The 15,553-nt window shown below is 35.2% G+C and overlaps 1 protein-coding gene across 1 annotated transcript in view; it reads right to left on the bottom strand.

Annotated features, from left to right (window-relative positions):
- The window catches only part of LOC115876898 (filamin-A), a 33,942-nt gene extending 20,322 nt beyond the window's left edge, over positions 1–13,620 (bottom strand). Inside the window, exons 1-9 of the mRNA XM_030892940.1 lie at positions 13,484–13,620; positions 10,747–11,206; positions 6,166–6,440; positions 5,907–6,112; positions 3,943–4,322; positions 2,732–3,884; positions 2,271–2,512; positions 194–1,320; positions 4–134 (exon numbers count right to left, since the gene is read on the bottom strand). Coding sequence (XP_030748800.1) covers positions 4–134; positions 194–1,320; positions 2,271–2,512; positions 2,732–3,884; positions 3,943–4,322; positions 5,907–6,112; positions 6,166–6,440; positions 10,747–11,140 — 3,908 coding nt within the window. The 5' untranslated portion in view covers positions 11,141–11,206; positions 13,484–13,620. The remainder of the gene's footprint in view (positions 1–3; positions 135–193; positions 1,321–2,270; positions 2,513–2,731; positions 3,885–3,942; positions 4,323–5,906; positions 6,113–6,165; positions 6,441–10,746; positions 11,207–13,483) is intronic.
- Between the last annotated feature and the right edge of the window lie 1,933 nt (positions 13,621–15,553).

Below are 15,553 nucleotides of genomic sequence, written 5' to 3'. Positions count from 1 at the left end.
AACCTTCCGTTCACTGATTTAATCCTACAGGTAACAGCGCCATTTCCTGCATCTTCGGTATTTAAAGTTATAGAATAAATTTCTGCAGTGGATAATGTTTTCTCCAACCCTTCTGTAATCGTACATTTTTCTGCCTAAAATAGTGAAATTGTACCAAGTGTTGTTTTAAGAGATATTTCTTAAAAATACGTACATTTCCGATGGCACAAGCTTGAATATGTACAGGTGTTATTGGAACATCTTTTCCACCATATTTAAGGTCCAATTTGTACCTTCCGCAGTCATCAGGGAGGAACGTTGCGTTTACTGTCCCATCTCCATTTTCGTGTATTTTCACTGGCCGAGGATGGCCATCTGGTCCTGTCACTTTCACCTCCAAATCACCAAAACCGGCATCGCTTGTGTCTATTTTTACCGTTGTCGGAATGGAAGCAGGAATTCCCTTTTCCGAGATACCGGGCCCAGTAATTTTCACTTTGTCAGCTTCCGCAGTGGGCTTGACTTTGATGGGAAACGGACTGTTTGGTACTGCTTTTCCGTTATACAAAATATGGGCTTGCAAATTCGTGCCCTCTACAGGTGGAATGTACGTCACGTCAAAGGTACCATCTCCGTTATCCTTGACTTCGGGTCTTCGTGAAATGGGCTCGGAATCGGAAGTAATGTTGACAGCGACTGGTGCTGGGCCCGCTTTCGACGCATCAATCTTGAATTTTGCAGGAATGCCTGCCCTGCACTTGTTGGGTTCTAAGCCAGGCCCGTACGCCTTTACGAGGGACTCGTCCACCTCTGCTCCTACCAACACCTTGAAAGGCGAGCCTGGTATGTGGTTGTCCGCGAATTTAATCGCCACGTCGTATTCTCCCGGTTCTGTGGGCACGTATTCGACCGAACAGGAGCCGTCACGGTTGTCCTTGCAGGTCATTTTGGCCTCTGATGGCCCTTCGATGGCCAAGCTTAAGCCTCCAGTGCCGGCACCTTTGGTTTCCACCGTGAAAACGTTAGGTTTGTTGAGCACACCGTTTTCTAAACCTGGACCGTAAGCTATACATTTTTTCGCGTCGCATCCTCTACGAACGTTGACTATAAAAGGCGAACCTGGCACAGGCACGTTGTCATAGAATATGTCGATGGTGTGTCGGCCTTCCTCGAAGGGCGTGTAGCTTACTTTGTAAGTTCCGTCAAGCAAAGCTGTTACTAGCTTTTCAGTTTGAGCTCCCGAAGGATTTGTTATGGTACATGTTACTTTTCCGTCATTGGTTGACTTGGGTATGGCTCTAGTGTCAACCAAGAAGTCAGTGGGCGAGTCAACATACACACCTAAATTAAAAATAAAGTTAAAAATATTACTCTAAATTTAAAATTTTATAAAACAACAAACATGCGTATAATGACTTTAGTACCATATAATAATAGTTATATTTTAAACATTGAAGCGAAAGCAATAACAGGAAAACAGAAATTTCATGACCTCTTATATCAGATTTAAGAAGCTACGGAATTAAAAAAAATATTAGTAAAAAATAAAATCGACATGAAAAAGGGAGGGCTAACAACAGTGGACTTGTCTTTGGGTTAATTAGTGAACATCAAATCAAATCAATCGTCTCTATGCACACCAGTTTACCATGTAGCTGAATGCCGCTGCCTGAGACCTTAATCATGTTCATATCGACCTCAGGTACGATGATGGCCTGGAAAGGGCTCCCAGGTATGTGATTTTCGTTGAAGGTTATGTTTATTCCGTAATCACCTACTTCGGTTGGTAAATAAGCGACAGACGCCGTGCCATCACCGTTGTCACGACAACTAATCGCAGCTTCACAAGGCCCTTCCACTGTAACACCTAATCCACCTTCACCGGCACCCCTCGTATCTATGACAAATTCTGCAGGCCTATTAACTATCCCTGTATGTAAACCTGGCCCAGAAGCTTTTACTTTTAGAGGGTCGCTGCCTGTGAGACATGTGAGCTTAAAAGGGCGATGTGATATGGGCTCCCCTCCAAAGGAAATTCCCAATAAATACTCTCCCAGTTTCGTGGGGGTAAAGTTCACAAGGTATCCTTCGTGAGTGGGTATTACGTGAGCTTTGATTTTGCTTCCTGATGGACTGGTGATGGATATTGCAAATTCAGCTTTCCCTGCGTCTTGAGTTATCACTCTAAATTGTTGCAGACTATTTATAGGAGCCGCTGATAAAGTTTTTTAAATTATAAAAATGTCATTCGGGATATATTAAGAATAATCTATATTTTCTTTGTGACTTACTGGGTTCTAATCCGTCCACTTTTATTTTGGATACGTCAACATTAGGTTCGACTTTGAACTTGATGGGGGTAGATGGCACCCTGAGTCCGCCGTAGTGCAAAGTGACAGTGTAGTTCCCGGATTCCGGCGCCTCATAGTCAACGGTATATGTCCTATCGCCGTTGTCAGTCAGTTTTAATGGCACTTCTTGATGCGTGTCGGCGTTTACTAAGTGGACATCCAGGTCACCATCCCCAGCCTCCCTAAACGAGTCAAAGATGATCAGATTACTCGAATTGTCATAATAGTCTTCTGAGATACGGCTGCAGGGTTGTTACGCTCACCATAATTTGTACGTATATTTATGAACAGGAGAACCCCTATTCATAAACATACGAAAATTTAGGTTTTGATTAAAAATATTATGAGCGTACTAATCCTGCAGCCGGATCCTGTACTATAAAGGACAGAAAAATACTTACCGGGCGTCAACATTGAAATGCGTTGGTGTGCCTGCTTTGACACCATCTTGAATTCCAGGTCCGAAACAAGAAACTTTTGAAGTATCGGCAGGTTCACCTACATAAATCCTAAAGGGAGAGTTCTTAACCGCAACTCCCCCGTAGTTTACTTGCACGGTGTGTCTGCTTCCGCTTCTTGGAGTGTAGGTTCCTTCGATGATGCCTTCGGACTTTTCAATTAGTTTCACGTCGACTTTGTTACAGTTGGAATCTGTCACTCTGACGTCCAATGGAGCCTGGCCGGCGTTCTTCGTCTCTACGGTGAATTTGGTTGGCACGTTTTTCTGTGGGCCGTTGGGCTCCACGCCAGGGCCGTATACTTGCACCTTTTCGGGAAAATAGTCTGTGTTGGGCAAAATTTGAGCAATGTAGGGACTTCCCGGGACGTCTTCGTTGTCGCAGAGGATGTGAACAGCGTATTCGCCAGCAGCGGTGGGGTAATATCGCACGTCAGCTGAGCCATCGCCATTGTCATGGCATTCGATTTTGGCTTGAGAAGGACCTTGGATACTAAAACCTAAGGCACCGCTTTCCCCGTTGGTTTCGACTGTGAATAGGGCGGGGTAGTTTATGACTCCACCAACTAATCCAGGACCGTATGCCTTGATGAGGGTTTCTTTGTAAGGCCCTACATTGACCTCGAAGGGAGATTTGTGAATCTCTTGCCCGGCAAAAGTGATCATAATTCTGTAGCGACCTTCTTTTAGAGGCTGGTAACTACAGTGGTACGTATGGCCCTCTACTTTCGACATTCGACAGTTCTCGCGAACTCCTCCGGGGCCGATGATTTGTACCTCTGGATACCCCTCGCCAGCGCCTTCGGTATATATTTTGAAATCGGCTTCGTCCTTCACCCTCACACCGTTGGGTTGCAGTCCTCTTCCACTGGCTCTTACTTTCCTTGGGTCTGATACTGGCGACACCCTCACTCCAAATGGACTGTTGGGGATGGGTTGACCAGCGAAAAAAATATTTACAGAGTGTAGTCCTAGGACTGTAGAGAGATACTCGCATCGCCATACGTCAGGGCTGGTCTGACGGACCTTTACTGGCACCGAGTTTTTGTTTCCTGAAGGATCAAGGATGATTACTTCTGGAACACCTTTTCCAGCATCTACAACAATACATTTAGTAAGAAAATTTATAAGAACCGCAATAATACAAGTCCGTACTTTTAGTGGAAATATCAAAATATGTAGCTTTCTTTATACAAACACCATCTGGTTGAAGACCAGGTCCAGAAGCAGTTACTTTAGAAGGATCTCCAGCATGGCCTTCTACTTTAACAGCAAACGGACTTTTGGGAACCTCTCTTCCAGCATATGTGACGGAAATTTTATGGGTACCCTCCATTTGAGGAGTGTACGAGACGGTGTAGGTGAGATTTCTGTCATTGTTAAAACGAACGTCAACTGGTTCTTTTTGTCCTTTGGGATTTTCTACCACCACATCTACGTGACCTTTACCAGCGGAGAAGGTTTCGACTGTGAAATTGACAGTAGCACCAACTACAGGTCCTGTTGGTTCAACGCCTGGACCGTATACACGAACCCTGCAGTAAAATATCAGTTAAATGTTTATACAGGGTGTCCCAGAAATAAGTGCAAGTATTTTAAGGGGTGGTAGATCTGGCCAAAAGAAACATAATTTTATCTTTACCATTTTTAAAATAAACAGATAATACCGAGTTATTTAACTTTGAAAATTTTAAAAAATAATGGCAACATTTTTAGAGCCGCCGACTACAAACGATAATGAGCCGCAAATACCAAGCAATTACCAGAATCTCAGCTGGTTAACACACCGACTTGAAAGATTTAAAAACGACTTGGAAAATTCAGGCTAAGCAAAAAACTTACCTATCATTTAAAAACATTATGTTAGATTAGTTAGCGTCGTTTTATCAGTTTACCTAAAACCGCAACTCTACTCAAACAAACAGTTTATTTCACTGAGATTCTTGACTGCACTACAATTACACGTGTATTTAGCACCAAATACATTCATATGCCATCTGTATTATGTAGGATTATTTTTTGAGAACTTAAACTCCTCTGTTTTTCTATCTCACACCTTCCCCCTCTATTATAACTTATAAACATACAGAAAGTAGATAACGTAGGAGGTGGCAACATTGCATTCTCTCGAACGACTATAAACAAATTTTCGGAAATTGAACAAGCGGCACTCAAAATGTTTTCAATATTTTCCGGAAAATATCACACATTTTTTTACAAAAATAAAACTCATGGACACGTTTCTGAGGTCGAACTATATTACCAGTAAAATACTTGCTCTTATTTCTGGGACACCCTGTATATTATTCCTGTTGGCGCAAAAAGGCGCAATGCATTTCTTATAATCAGCGAATGCGTTGTTCCTTTTTAACTCACTCAAACATAAACGAAAAATTGAACGATACAAAAAAAAACATTAAAATTGATAAAACACGCTTGAATGATGTAAAGGCTAAAGTATAAAAATAATGAGCCACCTCGTATATAACAAATATTTTGCAGTTGTAATAGAAAAAAAATATGTCATTATAATCTTTGGGTGGTTTACCATATTTATACACTTTTGAAGCAAAAATTTTAAATATTTAAATTTAAAATATGTTTACTTAAATTGCCCAATCCTGCTAAGTAGTTGTAAAATTCGTTTGTTTATATAACGTTATTAAATTAGATAGTTTGCTTGAGCAATATTACTATGCTAGACAAAAACAAACTGTATGTATGCAAAAATTCGCAAACCTTATTTTTATTTAAATATCTTACTAAACATTTTTCGCGTTGTAAATCGATACAGAAAGTACAAAAATGAGTTACTGGTAAAAACTATACCCTAATTCGAATATGTTTCCTTTTACCAGTATTTATTGTTAAATTGGCAAAGTTGTTAGTAAGAGCTATGTCATGTCGTGAGGAAACACCAATCATTTGTGTTAACGAAGGCCTTTTTCAATTTTCTCTAATGCCAGACTTACCTAGGCGGCGGAATTCTGATCACATAAACAAAGAAAATAGTTAATAAATTTCATTCATGTTGCTTCTAATTATATTACAAATATAATGCCAATATTTCTTTAAATTTGTGTTAACTGTCCCACTAAATATTTTGGGAATGAACTTACTTATTTGGACTAGTCCTAGGTCTCAGTGGCGCGCCAGGTTTAAGTTTCGCGTTGGGATATTGTGACAAATAAGTCATCATAGACTGTTCATCTATGTTGGGATTAACTATTTCCTCCGGTTTGATTAACTCTGGAATATTTAGCCAGTCGTCTGCCAAGCCCATGGCTTCTGACGCGTTCTGAATCGAATCCCTGGGGTCCCAGTCCTAGAAAGCATTTTTTTGTAAAACTAAAGTATCCGTAATGTGCGATGTCTTACCGGCCAATCAGGGCATAAACCAGGAGCTACTGAGTCCACCAAAGCCCCCACAGCCTTGCCATCGTTCCAGTCTGTAGTGAAATTTTTTATCGGCAAATCCGGCACTTTGCTTTGGATCCAGTTCATTAAGCGCTGCTTTGGTGTGGGTTCTGTTCCTCCATTGCCCATATCGTCCTCCCCTTCCCACATGGGCAATGAAATGGAATAATGTAAAATAAGCGTCCATATCAGTCCTAGAATTAGTTTCAATTTGCAGTCTACAATATGGCTGGAATCTGTAAAAAACGACGAAGGCTAGAGTTATTTTTTGTGAGTCATATACCGGGTGCGTCTCAAAAGTGGCTCACCCCTATAACTTTTTTATTTTTACAGTTAAAAAAACGTGATTTGGTATGTTAAAATATGACATAAATTAGGATTGATTGACGTATTCAATTGATTTCGGTCACTTCCTGTTTCATCGGAAATTACTACAACGTTTGATTTTTAAATGGCACCCTCGGTATTTTTCTACTTTATTTGATAGAAGTATGGAGGGTAGCTCTACCCTCCATAGATAGAAGATGACACTCTGAATAGAATGACATATCAAATGTCAACATTTGACATTTTCGAATATGGTTTATTTGAAATTGTAACATGTGGTTCATAACGAAAATTTGAGTCGAAATACCAAGTGTGTGGTATCAAATTATTTGTAAAAAAATGTTTTTTCCAGATATGATAATCAGCCACCCTTGTTCCATTTGGAAAAATTGAGATATGATTAAAAATACGATTTAGGCATCTTTTAACAGGCCAGGATAAGACAAAAAAAACATTAGACGATCAAATCTATTTTTCCAACTTCTTGATTAAAAATTTGTGTTTTTAACATAGCCATGGCACTCTAGATTAAAATTTAAAGTACAATTTTTTATTAAGCGAGTATTACAGTTGAGGGTTGGAACCTTTGGTGTTACACAGCAAAATAAAAACACTAAATCACCACAATACACCAAAACACTTTTACTTTTACACTGGATGTTAGCATCAAGCAGTTTATAATCATCTGCTGATGATGCTAACATGGTTAGCGAAACGCGCGTCCAGTGTAAAAGTAAAAGTGTTTTGGTGTATTGTGGTGATTTAGTGTTTTTATTTTGCTTTAAGCGAGTATGTCAAAAGTTGACATATGATATGGCATTCTATTCAGAGTGTCATTTTCTATCAAATGAAGTATAAAAATACCGAGGGTGCCATTTAAAAATCAAAAGTTGTGACTGAAAACAATTTTATTGAATACGTCAGTCAATCCTAATTTATGTCATATACTAACATACCAAATCTCGTTTGTTTATCTGAAAAAATAAAAAAGTTATAGGGGTGAGCCACTTTTGCGACGCACCCTGTATATTTTAAATGATTATGGGCCGTTGGCTTTGATTATTCGCGGTGAAAATTAGGCGTTGTGCAATTAAATCAATTAAATTTTGGTACATCATCCTTGAAGGCGGTCGTATTTGGTCTAGATAGACGTAAACCGTCGCGTCGCTGCCTTGAAAATTCTATCGAGACATAAATGGCCTAGTTTGAAAAAGTAGTGGCCACATTAACGGAATTCGAAGAGAGGCAAACTGTAAAACGATTTTCTAAAGATGGGCTGATGCATTTTCTATATATGTCAAAAGATATATCAAACAGTAAATAAATTAAGAGCAGCTAATGCATAAGAGCAGGCTAATGCATACATTGTTCGAACCGTTCTTCGATTCGAAGAAGAATTACGTAAGCCTGGTCCAAGGGCAAAAGTCGACAGACGTGAAGAGTTTTTGCATCTTAACACCACATAATATTTATACTACCACTAACGTGTTAAATCAAGAATCAAGAAAGGATTCTACAGTGCCGGAATATTAAATCCGGAAAAATGATAATTTTCAAAGAATTATGCCGTCTTCCTTTTTTTTAAACGGTGACGCCAGCTATGACGATATCTCCATTACCAAGAACTTCAAACATAGCCCCAATGACCCTATAAGATGATTTCACACCGCAAATATTTTAGATGTGATTTCAGTTGTGTTTACAGAGTCGAAAATATGAAAAAGCACTTTAGATAGAGAATAAAATCAAATAAAATTATCAAAAACTTAAATTGCAACACGTTAAAAAAAATCACACAGATAGATAAAAATCGTTACTTAATTATACCACAAGGCCGGTGCCATCAACAATAAGTATTTACCATAAATAGTCGCGTTATACTGGACATCTACAGGGTGTTTCAAAAAATATGTGCCATCTCTCGTGGGGAGATTCCTCACGTAGAAATAAAATGTATTTTTCATATCGGCATAGCTACGGGGGTTAATATCTTATTAAAAAAAATTAATATCATTAACTTGCAAAAGTGTTAAATAAGTACTGATTGATTCCCTTATCAAAAAATATGAAAAAAAGTTCCCATAAACGTAGGTATGGAAATGCATAGTTTTAAAGATACACAATGTTAAAACTTTTTAAAATTAGGTCTTCTGTAATTATCTTAAATAACATTACTTTTTTACTTGGATTTGCGGTAGGTTGGTTTCAATAAATTGAAAAAAAAATGAAGACTTTAAAACCCTGCATCTACAAAACAAAGCAGAATCGGACCTATGTTGATATGAAAAATAAATTTTATTTTAACGTGAGGATTTTCCACACGAGAGATGGCATGTGTTCTCAAACACCCTCTATATTTAATCATATAACCAGTTTGTAAATATTTAATTATTAACGGTTAATTTTGAAATGTCTTAAACAAATAAATTTAAAAATAAGTGACAAAAAAACGTTTTTCACCTTCGTCTTGGTACGCATATTTAATTAGCATCCTTTTTTATATTAATAGATGCCCAATCAAAAATAGTTATAGATAAAATAGCTCCCGATAAATCACCGGCATTTTTCAGTCTAGTATGGGATCAAATGATTTTTGGTATAGTTAGACGAAGTAAAACGAAAATGATGAATAATATTGAACAATCTTCCTGCGTAAAGTGGCTTAAATGACTCTGTATGACATGGCTAATGGCATGACATCATTTATTCTATTTATTAAAAAGAATATGGGTCTGTTTAACATCCAAATAACAAGAGGCCTCATGAATGGATGCATTCTACGTCGACCGAAAAATGTATAAAGCGATAAAGAAATCTATCTGTGTCGATAAATAAGTATGTTCTTAAATAAATGTTTTAGTGTGTTTTAGTGTTTCTTTTAAGTAAAATCATTATTTTCAATTGCAAAAAGGAGAATAGTAAAAATATGCTTCTGTAATACCAAATTTTTTGAATTTTATAAAATTGAATTGTTGAATAATAAATTGTTTATAGTTTAGTTATGGAGGAAGAAAAATAAAAAAGTTGCTAAAAATAGAAATGAGTGAACGTATAGTGAATAATATTTCGTTAAAATCATCATGGTCACTTTAAATGATTAACAGAAACGGTTTTATTAAAATTTATTCCTTTAACGGACTTCATTGATTTAGCTACCTATACCTAGGCGTCTGTATGCATTTTTTTAATGTTTCTAATAATATTTTACTATAAATAATTTAAAAGTACGAAACATATTTGTACAAATCTGAACGTTTGCAAGGTACGGGAAATTAAATAAACAAATTGTTATACAATTTACTGATAAGGTGCAGAGATATCTAAAAATACATATTCCATCATTTTAATAGTTTTTTTTACCGAATACACACAGCAATGTATAGAAATTACCACATTAGTTCATTTGGTTAGTAAAAAACTACAGCAGCCTTATCAGTATATGCGCTATAAAATATTGACTTTTTTATACAGGGTGTTTTAAAAAACTTAAATTAAAAAATAAGATTTATTTTTATTAGATATATTATCCGATTCTGCTTTGTTTCATAGTTACAGTTCTTTTTTTATCCATTTATTATAATTTTCCTCCAAGTGCTTTTGGCCAATTCGAATTAAATTTTACGGGTAAAAGTTATTATAAGTGCGATTCCCCTAGGAGGTGCAAGATCTTGTCGTTGGTGGAGGAGTTCCTAGTCAGGTGCTAGGAGGAATCCCTTCTAGCACTTTAGCTGAGTCTAAGGAGCATCTCGCTGTCTTGTCCCTGGCTGTAGTGTCGAGGCTAGGGAATTGCACCAAGACATATAACGATAGCGGATCTGACTACCCTGTCCGTCATACCTATAGTAATATACTTATAGTAACTCTTATCGTCAAAATTTTATTCGAATCGTTAAAAGCACTTGGAAGAAAATTATATAATACCTAATTCAAGATAAAATGAAGACTTTAATTTTCTGTTGGATCTATGTTGATATGAAAAATAGATCTTACTTTTACGTGACGAATCTCACCACGAGAGATGGCACATGTTTTGAAACACCCTGTATATAAAGTATAACTACTATAATTTTAAACCCTTCATAAAGTTGTCTCCTCATCTAACAAGTGTTGTATATTTTTCAAAAATTTTTCAAGTACATAAGATTTGATTTTTTTTTGAGTTAAACGTATTTAAGTATATAAATGGAATGAAAAAATTTGTTTTTGTTTACTTACCAATATTAACAATCCGAATGCCTTCCTCTTCTAAAAACTTAAGAGCTACGGAAACGTTCTCCAGTTTCTGCGACCTGAAAGACGGTTTCTTGTTGTGTTTAGGCAGCCTCTTCTGGGAGAGCACCTCGATGAGGGTGATGAGCCTCAGACCGTCGCTGAGGTCCGTCTCCAGGTTGCCGATGTGCTTGGAGACGGTTTTGAGGTGCTCGTTGGCCCATCTGGTGAAAGTGTTTTGCTGGATCTTCTTCCATTGGGCATCTTCGGCCAATTCCCGTTCTGTTGTTACCATCTCGTCGTCTAAGTCGTCATCGGCATCGCGCTGTAGAATGCATGCCGGAGCGGAGTCAACCGGTCTCAAACCGGTGTCTCCGCTTTGGGGGGGATAGGAGTTCATCTTGCTCGATCACTGATGGTACCCCGCGCACCGGCGCACTGACCACTTAATTCACGGTAACCACCCCTGAGGAAGGGATGAAATTAAAGGGCGGTTAGATTTTTTTACCCCAACTTTTTTTTACTCCCCCCCCCCCTAGTGAGATGTCGTGAATTTTAAAAATTACAGCATTCGTAGAAAATTTTATGTAGATTCAGAATATATACATTTAATTAAATTTTTATATTACTGTCAAACCTTAGATATGTTGACCTTTTGAGAAAATTAATTCTGGTAAGACTTTATATAATGGCCTATATTTTCTTATTCTACGCCTTTTAATTAGTAAATAATAGCAGTTTTAACAAAATGAAAAAAAGTCGAAAAAATGCCCAATTTTTGGTTATATTTTATACATTTTCAAGTGCCTTAGAAAAATAGCAATCATAGTCATAAAATTATGAAAATTTCAGCATTTGTAGCAAATTTTATGTAGATTCAGAATATATAACTTATTAACCTTTAAAGGCTTAGATATCCTGATCTTGTGAGAAAATTGATTTTTTGGTCCCTTGTTTTTAGCTATTTTTGATGATGGTTAAAACGTCTACATCCATTATAGTTCTCGTAAGACTATAATGGCCTATATTTTTTTATTCTACGCCTTTTAATTAGTACCTATCAGCAGTTTTAACAAAACACACATGTCCAATTTTTGGCTATATTTTTACACATTTTCAAATGCCTTAAAAAAAATAGTAATCATAGTCTTCAAATTATGAAAATTTCAGCATTTTTAGCAAATTTTATGTAAATTCAGAATATGTACACCTTTGAAGGCTTATATATCTTGATTTTGTGAGAAAATTATTTTTTGAACCCTTGTTTTGACCCAGTAGCTTATTAATTTAAATATTATTGATTCATGAACATTGGAAAGCTTTAACACATTTAATGAGAATTATATTCAATAAGTTTATTGCCATCTTATCAATAAAAACAAAGACGCTTTGTCCAAGAAACAGCACCATTATCTGTCGACCCATTTATTAATCAACAACTAAGAAAAATCTACAGAGTAAATATAATTAAATTAAGTACAGGGAAAGAAATACAATACATATTTGCAATTTCGGAGATGCATGTCCACCAAATTAATTTATATAACATAAAATCTCGGTAAATTCTAAACCACTTAGCTCTAATCTGAATTACTATTTACAAATACTTAATAATTTCTAATAAATTTTAAATTATAGGATATTATTGTCATACAGAATTTGTTTTTGCAGGGCAGGTATTTTTTATTCGAATATTTATTGCCATACACATATGCAAACGTATTTAATACAGAAATATCAATACCCTTATTAAAAAAATTAAACGCGCTGTGCCTGGCGCATTCGCCAAAAAACTAAACTTTTTGGCAATTTTTTTAGTATAATTTTAATTTAATTTATTAGTAACCAATAACAACTGATGGCAATTTGCTCAAATTAGCGGTAAAACCAGACTATGTTCTTTCTGTTATCTATGTTTCTCAAAACCTTATCTCAAGCGGTTTAGTAACAGGAAAAAACCACATCCGTTTTTTTGTCTATAAACAATTCCCTGCATTTGATTTTTAGATATAAAGAAACTAAAAATAAAACTTTTGCTGTGAAGAAATTCCTGGCAGATTTACTTCAAAGAGGCAGCTTAGCTCGGTTTAATTGTTTACAAAGATTATTTGAATTTTTTTAGTGAGTAAACGAAACATAAATACATATTTCTTCATTTGAATTTCTTTAAAAAAATCCAAGACTGTTTTTTATAATTATATTATACGTTTTATTACTAAACTCTTTTATAAATAATTACTAAAAAAATATTTAATACTAGTAATGAATCGATTAAATTTTTATGTTAAAATTTTATAATTTATATAATCAGATACCTATATTATTTTCTCTATCTGAAAAAAAAATTAAATATAGTTTGACCACGTTTTTTGATATGAATCATATTTTAAAATACACGGATAATCCTTAATTCTCCAATTTTTTGATTACGAAAAAATCTCGGATTTATTTGTTTTATTTTAACATTCGCCTAAAAGAATTTCCTAGGTTTATTATTGTTATATAAAAAAATAATTCCACATTTTCTGGTTAAATGAAAGTGCAAATTCGAATTTTATTAGCGTGTCCACAAAGCGGCCAAAAATACCCCTAAATGTCAAGAGCTCTCTAGTTTTATTAACAATTTTGTTTTGTACTAATTATACAGCGGTTAAAAATATCGACTGCTTTGAAAAATCGCAGCGAAAGATAACATATAAGCACTAGAAAAAAAAATGTAAAAAACCAAAAGCCGAATGCTTACCTATTCAGATTGATTTAAGAGAGAAAACTTAAAAAATTATCCTTAAAATCATTGCACTTTCACAGATTTTCGTGCTGGATACGAACGATCAACTCTGACTAAAGATATGTTCAAAACTAAGAATAGATCTCCGTCCATGAGTTAGTTGTTTATAGATTGTCTCATTAAAGTTAACCCCACTTTTTTAAAGTTGAATCCCCATTTAAGTCAGTTATTTTTACACCTTTGTACCGGCACTGTACTTAAGAACAATTATTCTCTTTATAATAATAATTATAATTTCGTTTCTGTACCTTTCAAATTTATTTTCTAGTCTGAACAACAGGCGCGCTCTTTGACTTGAGGCGGAGTTTTTTGGAATTTTACTGAAATTTTTAAAGAAAATTAGTTGACCTACATAAAAAAAATGGCATTGGCAGTTCTAGCACTTAGCCATATGCCAACAATTTCGGACGACTTTTTGTTTAAATCTAATGTCTCTTTTCCGCGGATTTATCAAAAAAATCTCCAAATGAAAATGAAATTCTTCACAAAGCCACTGTACCATGTCGACACATTTTTTTACTGAACATTTGGCGCGATATAATAGCCGATTCTGAGTAATGCGACCTAAAAAGAAATTTCATTTTCTTCCAAATAAGGCTCTGGTTCGGACTTGACCAATCTAGCCAGTTAAAAACAACATATGTTATCAAGTTGCTTTAAACCTCTTATTTTGATCTTGAAATACAAATTAAAATACCTCTTACAATTAACCGCGCGAACAGAAATAAATAAATAAAAATGTAGAAATTTTTGTCGATTATTCTTAAAAATAAAACCGGTAGTAGTAGGGAGGCCTGAGATGCTAAATGGGAATTCGCTCCCGGACCAATATTTTTTTACTACTCTGATCGCCTGCCCTACACGCTTGAAGAAAATGCCCATTTTTTTTTTTTTTTTAATTTTTAAAGGCCTTATAAAAATAGTAAACATAGCAATAAAATTATGAAAATCTCAGTATTTGTAGCAAATTTTATGTAGTTTCAGAAATAAAGACTTAGATACCTTGGTTTTGTCGGAAAATTAATTTTTTGGACCCTTGTTTTGAGCTATTTTTTATGACGGTTAAAACGTCTGCTATGTCCATTATTATTATCGTAAGACTACAATGGCCTATATTTTCTTATTCTACGCCTTTTAAATTAGTAAATAACACTAGTTTTAACAAAATCGGTAAGATGACGAAAATCGCCAATTTTCACAACTATGTATGAAAAAAATTCGGAAAAATGCCCAATTTTTGGCTATACCTTAGTCATTTTCAAATCCCTTATAAAAATAGTAAATATAGCAATAAAATTATGAAAATTTGAGCTTTTGTAGGAAATTTCATGTAGATTCAGAATATGTACTTGGTTTTGCGGGAAAACTAATTTTTTGGACTTTTGTTTTGAGCTATTTTTGATGACGGTTAAAACGTCTCCTATATCCATTACTATTCTCGTAAGACTACAGTATATATTTGATTATTCTACACCTTCTAATTAGTAAATAACAGCGGTTTTAAAAAAATGGTGACATGACCAAAAATGGCCAATTTTCACGACTGTGGAAACTAGTGGACTATGGAAAACGTATAGAAACTCATGGACAACGTATGGAAAAAAGTCGAAAAAATCTCCATTTTTTTTGCTATTTTTTACACATATCCAAAGGCCTTAGAAAAATAGTAAACATAGCCATAAAATTATGAAAATTCCAGCATTTGTAGGAAATTTTATTTAGATTCAGGACATACACACCTTTAAAGGCTTATTTATCTTGGTTTTGTGGGAAAACTAATTTTTTGGATCCTTGTTTTGAACTATTTTTGATGATGATTAAAATGTCTTCTACATCCATTACTGTTCCCGTAAGATTTCAATGGTCTATATTTTCTTATTCTACGCCTTTTAGTTAGTAAACAACAACAGTTTTAACAAAATCGGTATAGGTAAATCGGTAAGTCTTTTGGTTTTGTAAGAAAGTGGGTTTTACGAAAGGAAGTCCAACTCTGTTATTATTTCTTTCCAATCCGTATTTTGAATC

This window comes from Sitophilus oryzae, unplaced genomic scaffold (assembly GCF_002938485.1).
Source record: "Sitophilus oryzae breed Bouriz unplaced genomic scaffold, Soryzae_2.0 scaffold_1440_pilon_pilon, whole genome shotgun sequence".
NCBI lineage: Eukaryota > Metazoa > Arthropoda > Insecta > Coleoptera > Curculionidae > Sitophilus > Sitophilus oryzae.
The sequence above is the reverse complement of the archived record's forward strand: the minus strand, read 5'-3'. Positions and strand labels throughout refer to the sequence as shown.